We start from the raw sequence: 8,375 nt of genomic DNA on the forward strand, positions 1-8,375 counted from the left end.
GCCCTCAGTGTGAACCCACTTCTGCCAAATATGCACACCTTGGTGCCACTGAGTCAGGTCGGTGTGTCATCGCCTCAGCAAGCACTCTGCTTCAAGAACAAGCACCTACTCCATCAACTCCTGCTCAGTCCTCTCATCCACCTGTCACTCACCATATTCTGCGGGAAATCCATGAATTGATCAATCACTTCTCCTCTGTCCAGCCGCAGCCACCACCACATGCTCAACTGACCAAAATGACCGAACTCATGCTGACTATGGTCAGTCACATGAATTCCTTGGAGGGTCAAATAAGTGTGCTGCAGGATCAGGCCAATTCTCCTGCCCCTACCGTCAATTTGCCTACTGCTAATGCTGGCAAAACGGGGGAGAAAAGTGGCAACTAAGGAAAAGGAACTCTAAGTTAGAAACTAGAGAGTTAGAATATAGAAGTTAGGAAGAAGAATTTTTTTTTATTTGCCTTGTCCTTATTCTTGTTTTAAAAAAAATTCAATATGCCTAACTTCTGTTACTTTTGGAATACTTGCATTACTATTTAACTATCTGAATGCATGCTGCGTATAAATGTTTGAACTTGTCAAATATAAACCATTGAACAAATAATTTACTCAGCGCTCTGTCACTATACATTACTTCCGCTGAATACTGAGTAAAATAGAATATGTCCCATAAGCTGACCTATATCTGAAAACTGACCTTAGACTTATTCAATTAAACCTTAGAATGTTTAGAATAAAACTAAGTCAGTAGCTCAGCCCTGACGGGGGAGTTCACTTAATCAAAAAGGTCAACTATCATGGGGGAGCTCAACGCTGAGTTCCTTGCTGATTACTTTTGCCAACATCAAAATGGGGGAGTTTGTTGAAACACCTTTCCACAGGATTTTGATTTGACAAAATTAATTAAGTGAAAGTAAATATTCTATAACACACTAAGTTTAAATGCTTTGATTTAGTGTTACTAATGTGTTTGTTCAATGTTGAGTTTATAATTTATTATAAGGCATAAAGATCATAAGGCCCAAGCCCTATATGGAAGTCAAGGCCCAGGTCAAACAAGCCCAAGATCACTCAGCCTGCGTATCTCCAAAACGCTGCCGTTGAAGTAATGAAACGCATGCTGAGCAAAGAAGGATCGAGAAGATCCACGTAGACAACTTCGGTATGAAGCTGCTGAGCTGTCTCGACAAAGCGTACAAGATAGCCGCTGACTACAAAGCAACTTCCAGACCAAGTATTTCCTCTGTTGGTAAAGAACAGAAGACGCAGAAAGCTGTCTGTTTGACATTACCCGATTTGGAGGAACATACTGCCACACTGACCGAAGAACAGAAGATGCTAGAATCTGATTGGCTAGGAGAACTGCTGAACAGACTGAGTGAAAGCGACATGAAGCCGTTTCCCTCCAACGGTTATTTCGAAATTCGAAATAACCAGAAGCTCTCATAGCTCTCTATAAATAGAGCATTCAGAATCCACATTCTTAAGAGAACTTTGAGCAAGAGTCGCTACGCTGACCAAACGTATACAAAAGTTCTCCATCAAAAGCAAAGCAAAGTTCTTACACTACAAAGTCTATTCATTTGTGTAAAAGTCTAGAGTGATTGTTTTTCAATCATCTAAGGTGTTCTAGCAATTGTTGTTTAGGACAAAATCTTTATCATTTCTAGAAGTAGAAAGGAGAGGTTGGGTACTCGGTTTTAAGTACTCAGCGGAGAGATTAGGATTGAGTAGAAGTATAGAGGAAGGTACTCTTGTCATACTCAATTGCTGATATTGTAAAAGGTTTGAGGCTCTACCTTTAAAGAGCTCAGTAGAGGATTTGAAATCTCGGAGGTGTTCCGGGGACAGGACGTAGGCTTAGAAGAAGCCGAACCTGGATAAATCTGCTGAGTGAAGTTTTCTTAAACCTTAACTCCTTATTTATATTGCTTGCTTAAAACAAACTAAAACTGACCAAGTAAAAGAGGTCAAGCTGAGTTGTGCGCTACAAACGAGCAGGTTCAGGAATAGACTCTAAGTGCTATTTCCTGACCTAAGCAACGAAGCTGTCCTAGTCACTAGTTGACTAAGCCAGTGTCTTGCTGAGTGTTAAGTGCCGCTGTTTTATAAACTTTTATTAAAGAAAAGAAATCTGCCCAAATTATTTAAAAAAAAAAAAGAAAAAAGGTAAAATAGTTCCTAACCCCCCCTTGGAACTATATTTGCAACCTTACAAGGGACCAACAACTATATAATTGGTTGTATTGAAGTATATATATATAATTGTTATCTATTAGAGAAAAGGGAAAACCCAAGTTATAGAAGAAAGTTAAGTATATAATACCATGATTTGTAATAGAAAGACAAGTATGAAATTCGTCAGTTAAAAAACTTTTGTTGTCTTCAAGTAGGCATTGTTGCCCTCACAAGTAACAAATACAAATATATTATGCTTTGGAGGAAAAGCTATCTGAGGTTCCATCAAAGCATTCCTTTCTTGAGCATGAGAAAGCAAATCTCTTTACAAATTCTTTTCTTCCTAAAAGCTTCATTACCTCTCACCAAATTCGGATGCTCATTATCCTCCCCTTTTCCCTTACATTCCTCCTCCTGCTTACACTAAAAACTTGTTGAAATTGCTTCAGATAGTAATTGCTTCAATATACAACCACCAACACGCTAGCCTATCAAGGGAGTACACAATGCACTCTGCTAATTAGCCTAACCGTCCCATTGATGAAATGACTATAGTTTGAAGGACATTAATCCCCAAATCGGGAATGGTGGCCCGCTGCTGCTGCTGTAACCTATGGACAAAGAGGGTGGATGAATAATGAGAGATATACCAGCACTCATGACCTTGTTGAGCAGATGTCTTATCTATATGTTCGAGTTGTCAAGGCTAAAGATCTTCCTCCCAGCTCCATTACCGCAAGTTGGAAATTAAGCTTGATAACTACAAGGGGAGGACAAAGCATTTCGACAAGAGAATGAACCCCGAGTGGAACCAGGTCTTTGCTTTCTCAAAAGACCGGATTCAATCATCAATATTGGAAGTCTTTATCAAAGACAAAGAAATGTTAGCAAGAGATGATTATCTCAGAAGGATAATTTTCGACTTGAATGAAATTCCTACAAGAGTTCCACCTGATAGTCCGCTGGCTCCTCAGTGGTATAGACTGGAGCAACATCGTGGGGGAGGGAAGGTATCATGCTTGCAGTTTTGGATAAATTTCTAGAAGCATGGCACGCAGATGCTTCCTTGGTCTATGGAGAAGGTGTTCTCAGCATCAAATCAAAGGTCTATGTATCACCGAAACTATGGTACTTGAGGATCAATGTGATTGAGGCTCAAGATGTTGTGCCAAATGATAGAAGCCGCATCCCAGAAGTACTTGTAAAAGTTCAGGTCGGGAATCAAGTTCTCAAGACCAAGGCATTCCCAACTCGAACATCCAATCCGCTCTAGAATGAGGATTTGGTGTTCGTTGTAGCTGAACCTTTTGAAGAGCAGCTGCAACTTACCATTGAGGATCATGTGCATCCTTCAAGAGATGATGTCTTAGGAAAGATAAACCTTCCACTCAACTTTTTTGAGAAGCGACTAGATCACAGACCGGTTCATTCCCGCTGGTTCAATCTAGAGAAATTTAGCTTCGGTGTATTGGAGGCTGGTAGGAGGAAAGAGCTCAAATTTTCCAGTAGAATTCATCTAAGAGCTTGTCTTGAAGGCGGATACCATGTCCTCGATGAATCGACAATGTACATCAGTGATCAAAGGCAAACAGACAGGCAGCTGTGGAAACAGCCTGTAGGAATATTACAAGTATGCTTATTGGGTGCACAAGGTCTTCTTCCAATGAAGATGAAAGATGCCAAATGAAGCACATATGCTTATTGTGTAGCTAAGTATGGTCAGAAGTGGGTCCGAAATCGCACAATTCTCAACACGTTTAATCCGAAATGGAACGAGCAATACACTTGGGAAGTCTATGATCCCTGCACAGTAATAACTTTAGGTGTTTTCAACAACTGCCATGTACGAGGAGGCGAAAAAGCAAATGCAATGATTCAAGGATTGGAAAAGTGAGAATTTGATTATCTACTTTGTAAGCTTTTCGAATCTACACGCATTCCCCCCACTGCTTGTTCTGCATCCAAATAGAGTGAAGAAAATGGGTGAACTGCAACTCGCAGTCCAATTCACTACACTGTCTTTGGCCAACATGATATATGTGTACGATCGTCCTTTGCTGCCTAAAATGCATTACCTGCATCCATTAACAGTGAATCAAGTAGACAATCTAAGATACCAAGCAATGAGTATTGTGACGATGAGGCTTGCTCGAGCCGATCCGTCTTTGAGAAAAGAGGTGGTGGAGTACATGTTAGATGTGGATTCTCACATGTGGAGCATGAGAAGAAGCAAAGGTAATTTCTTGAGAATCTTGTCACTTCTCTCCAGTTTCTTCTCCATAAGCCGATGGTTCAGTGATATTTGCCAGTGGAAGAATCCAATCACGTTAGTACCAGTTCATATTCTGTTTCTGATACTGATTTGGTATCCAGAGTTGATAATCCCAACTATATTTCTTTATATGTTCCTTATTGGTTTATGGAACTACAGATTCGGACAGAGGCATCCACCTCATATGGACACAAAACTATCTTGGGCAGAAGTTGTACACCCAGATGAACTCGATGAAGAATTTGACACGTTTCCTACTAGTCGATCCCATGATCTTGTTCGGATGAGGTATGACATGCTAAGAAGTGTTGCATGAAGAATTCAAACAGTTGTAGGAGACATTGCAACACAAGGGGAGAGGTTAGGATCTTTACTTAGCTGGAGAGATACAAGAGCAACCAGTCTTTTCGTTATGTTCTGTCTTTGTACAACATTTGTGCTTTATGTCACAGTATTCACAATGGTGGCTCTGGTTGTCGAACTTTATTATATGCGGCATCTCAAATTCCGAAGCAAGATGCTCTCTGTGCCCAGCAATTTCTTCAAAAGATTGCCAGCAAGAACAAACAACTTACTATAAGTAACTCCAGTTTCCTTAGTCCTTTCATTTTTCTCTAACCTGTTTCTCATGCTGACTTCTAATAAATAAATTGTTTGAAGTCATAATGTACTACAAGGAAAATAAATCAGTTGTCGTCCATGGAAACTTATCGTTTCCAATACAAAGTAACTATACAACATTTGTAAAGATGTGCAGGTCAAAATCAAACCAAACCGAATACCAAAATGCCAAAATAATTAACTTCAACGCGAACTGACAGTATAACCAAACCAAAATATTTCAAGTTTAATTTGGTTTTCAACCAAGAAAATCAAAATTTGGACAACATATAAAACAAATAAAAATCACTATATTTTCTCAAATAACTTACCTCTAACAAGAACAAAAAAATCTTAAAATTCTTTCAAAACATACCTATTTTGATTATTATCTCAATAACAATAAAAAAAAATAAACATCTAAAATTAAATGCATATTTACGATCACATAAATGCATAATAAAAAGTAATTTGGTTCAGTTCAGTTTTTCTTTTACATTTTTTCCCATACCAAATCGAACTGGGAAATACTCCTAAAACTATAACAGATTCCGAACTGAAATGTTAAGAAAACCCAAACCAAATAACCAAATTGAATCAGTCAGTAATTCAATTTTAACCAAATAATGCACACCCCCTAGCATTTGCAGTAAGTTTAATTGAGATTTTCTTACCATTTCAACCAAATAATACAACACACTGAAGCTGAAGAACCAGCCTCTCCAACAATGGACTAAGGAATTCAAATGGTATAAGAGACCTTACCAACAAATTGACTCACTAAAACTCCAAGGCACTGAAGCTGAAGAACCAGCCTCTCCAACAATGGAGTAAGGAATTCAAATGGTATAAGAGAACTTACCAACAAATTGACTCACTAAAACTCCAAGGGCAACATATGATTACAGTTTCAGAAAAGCAAATACATCCACTTTCCCCAAAAACATTGAGATCCGAATATGCATGTTGAGAGGCTGAGAGAAGAAATAAACTATATTTGATATAGATACTAATTATCAGCAAGTCTATCAAACCACACAAAAGAAATTGGAGAAATGGAAAATCTGTTGCAAATGCATCACCTTACAATAGGTTTCATACAACTATCTCATGCCAACAATGGAATTAAACTGCTATTTTTTTTTTTTTTAAAAAAAGCGAACAATCCTAGCAAGTTGTTTTCCTCTAGAAGAGGAGCTCATGAGGCTTCATTCCTGCCTTGAGAGAAAATCTAGCAGATAGATAAGCTTTCAACTCCGGAACCCCCTCAATTGATTTAATTAAGGCAGCATCCAATGTCTTCTGATCATCTTTCTTCTCTTGTGGGAGCCCGTTCTTGTCCTGAACCACAGGGTAAAACAATCGATGACCGACAAAACCAATAAATCTAATCAATTACTAAACAAGTTAGCAAACCAACCTCTTTTTCTGCCTCAAAGAACTCTCCCTCTCCCTTTTTCTTCTTCTTCTCAGCTTGCTTGGCAAAATATTTATCGTCAAATTTGTCAACATTAACTCCGGAGATGTCAACCTTGGTGGATGTTCCAATCACATAAGATTGGTTCACTCTCCTCAAAGGAACACCATTAATCTTAAAAGGTCCTAAAACAGAAAATAACACCATATCATCCAATGGGACAAATGGGAACATAAAAGAACGTTCGGATACTTTAAGGTTATTGCTGTAATGGGGATTAGACTTCCAGAAACTTAGTTTAGATCTTGAGAATTCCCAGATTACATAAAAACAACTTCACCAATTTTACAAATACTTAATCTGCATACACATTTTAAAGTTTTAAATCTGCTACACTCAACAATGCACACCTTAATCTTCAAAATGAAAAATCCAAGAAAATACTTCAACATGTGCAAAAAACTAAATATATTGCCTTTGAATGAGGGGGAAAAATGCAATTAGCCTTACCAGTAACCAAAAGCAATCCAGAGGAAAGCTGATTCAGGAATACAACTCTCTTGCCCTTGAACCTTCCGGCAAGAATGATCAACACAGTACCTGGAGTAATACTCGCCCTATATATAGGTAACAAATAGAGAATTAATGCAAAGCATAATTCCCTTGAAAACAAATAAACAAACATTGAATAAAACTTAAAATCAAATACAATGAATAAACGAATTTGTCAGTATTGCTCGTTTTTCCAACATTCTCTGGATACATGAATTCTAAATCTTAAGCCAATTCTAAAGATAGACACGAACTCCATAAAATCAACAAACACCATAAGTAAACATAAAACTGGAACAACAAACCCTATCACAATATAATCAATCAATCAAAATATAAAAAGAATTTCAAATAGAGTAAAAAAGAAAACGCATCCAGAAGGCAAAAACTGACCAATGAATTTAAAAAACAAAAAACACATAGAAACGGATAAACAGTGATTGATAAGAGTGAAGACCTGAGCTTGGTTGGTTTATGCTTGCGCTTGTTAAGCAAAGGCCTCTTCACATCATCAGCCGGATAGAACTTGGCCGGCTTCTCGGCAGGAGCAGCTGGCTTGGGTTTAGGATCGTGCTTAGGGAAAACGCCACCATTTTTTGCCTTGATAGCCCACAAACCCCTCTTGTGGTACATCTTTGATCTGGAGTACTTGCCAATTCCCCGAATTAGATCTGGATTCCTGCTTACCTTAGGAGTCTTGGGAGCCATTGCTGTTGCTTCAAATCCACCCTGTTGTCTGCTCTGTGATGTGAGGAGTGGAAGGCCAGACGCCAAAATGCAGAGGAAGTGCAAACTTAGATATGCGGCGTTAATATACAGAAAGATGGCAGTAATATAAGAAAACGAGGCAAAAATAAACCCTAGAAACCCTAAATCTGTGAGAGAACCGGGTCAGGGATCCGTTGAGGTACTAGTGTACATATATTGCGTAGTTGGGTTATGAATGGGCCAAGTTAGCCCGGTGTTGATGGTCGGCATTTGGAGAAAATTACATGGATTTCATTTTAATGTCCCATAAAACTGGATTTTATTTCTATTTTATTTTTTCAAACAAATTATATTTTACTTAATATTACAACTTGTATTCCTAATATACAAATATACAAATAAATATAATTTTGTATTGATTGAGCTTGATAAAATTAGTGGTTGCATTGTGGATGGGTATAACAAACCACTCACTGTATCTCTCTGGTTAAACTCTCTACGAATGGAAGAAAGTTTTAATATATTAAACATTTATCAACTTAATATAACGGTTGATTTTTTTTTGAATCAAAAAAACAATGCATTAAGGAGACAAATAGTCACTATATATATATATATAGGAAAGTCTTTTATGGTTTCAACCTATCCC

The 8,375-nt window shown here is 37.9% G+C and overlaps 1 protein-coding gene and 1 pseudogene across 1 annotated transcript; one reads left to right on the forward strand and one right to left on the reverse strand.

The window, feature by feature from the left end:
• Positions 1–2,807: 2,807 nt before the first annotated feature.
• On the forward strand, positions 2,808–5,161 carry LOC136226148 (FT-interacting protein 1-like; annotated as a pseudogene).
• An 863-nt stretch (positions 5,162–6,024) lies between these two features.
• On the reverse strand, positions 6,025–7,907 carry LOC136226149 (large ribosomal subunit protein eL6z-like). The gene is made up of 4 exons (XM_066014485.1): positions 7,476–7,907; positions 6,977–7,083; positions 6,470–6,651; positions 6,025–6,390 (listed from the first exon to the last, which is right to left on the reverse strand). Exons 1-4 carry the CDS (start codon positions 7,724–7,726, stop codon positions 6,235–6,237), a joined length of 696 nt encoding a protein of 231 aa, XP_065870557.1. The 5' UTR covers positions 7,727–7,907; the 3' UTR covers positions 6,025–6,234.
• Positions 7,908–8,375: the final 468 nt, after the last annotated feature.

This window comes from Euphorbia lathyris, chromosome 4 (genome assembly GCF_963576675.1).
Source record: "Euphorbia lathyris chromosome 4, ddEupLath1.1, whole genome shotgun sequence".
NCBI lineage: Eukaryota > Viridiplantae > Streptophyta > Magnoliopsida > Malpighiales > Euphorbiaceae > Euphorbia > Euphorbia lathyris.

What these genes read in the sequence shown, in the direction of transcription:
- LOC136226149 (XM_066014485.1), bottom strand. Translation starts at nt 7,726, where the DNA reads ATGGCTCCCAAGACTCCTAAGGTAAGCAGGAATCCAGATCTAATTCGG. An exon ending in CATAAACCAACCAAGCTCAG is followed by an intron (nt 7,084 to 7,475) that starts GTCTTCACTCTT and finishes ACCTATATATAG; the next exon opens with GGCGAGTATTACTCCAGGTA. An exon ending in TGGATTGCTTTTGGTTACTG is followed by an intron (nt 6,652 to 6,976) that starts GTAAGGCTAATT and finishes TTTCTGTTTTAG; the next exon opens with GACCTTTTAAGATTAATGGT.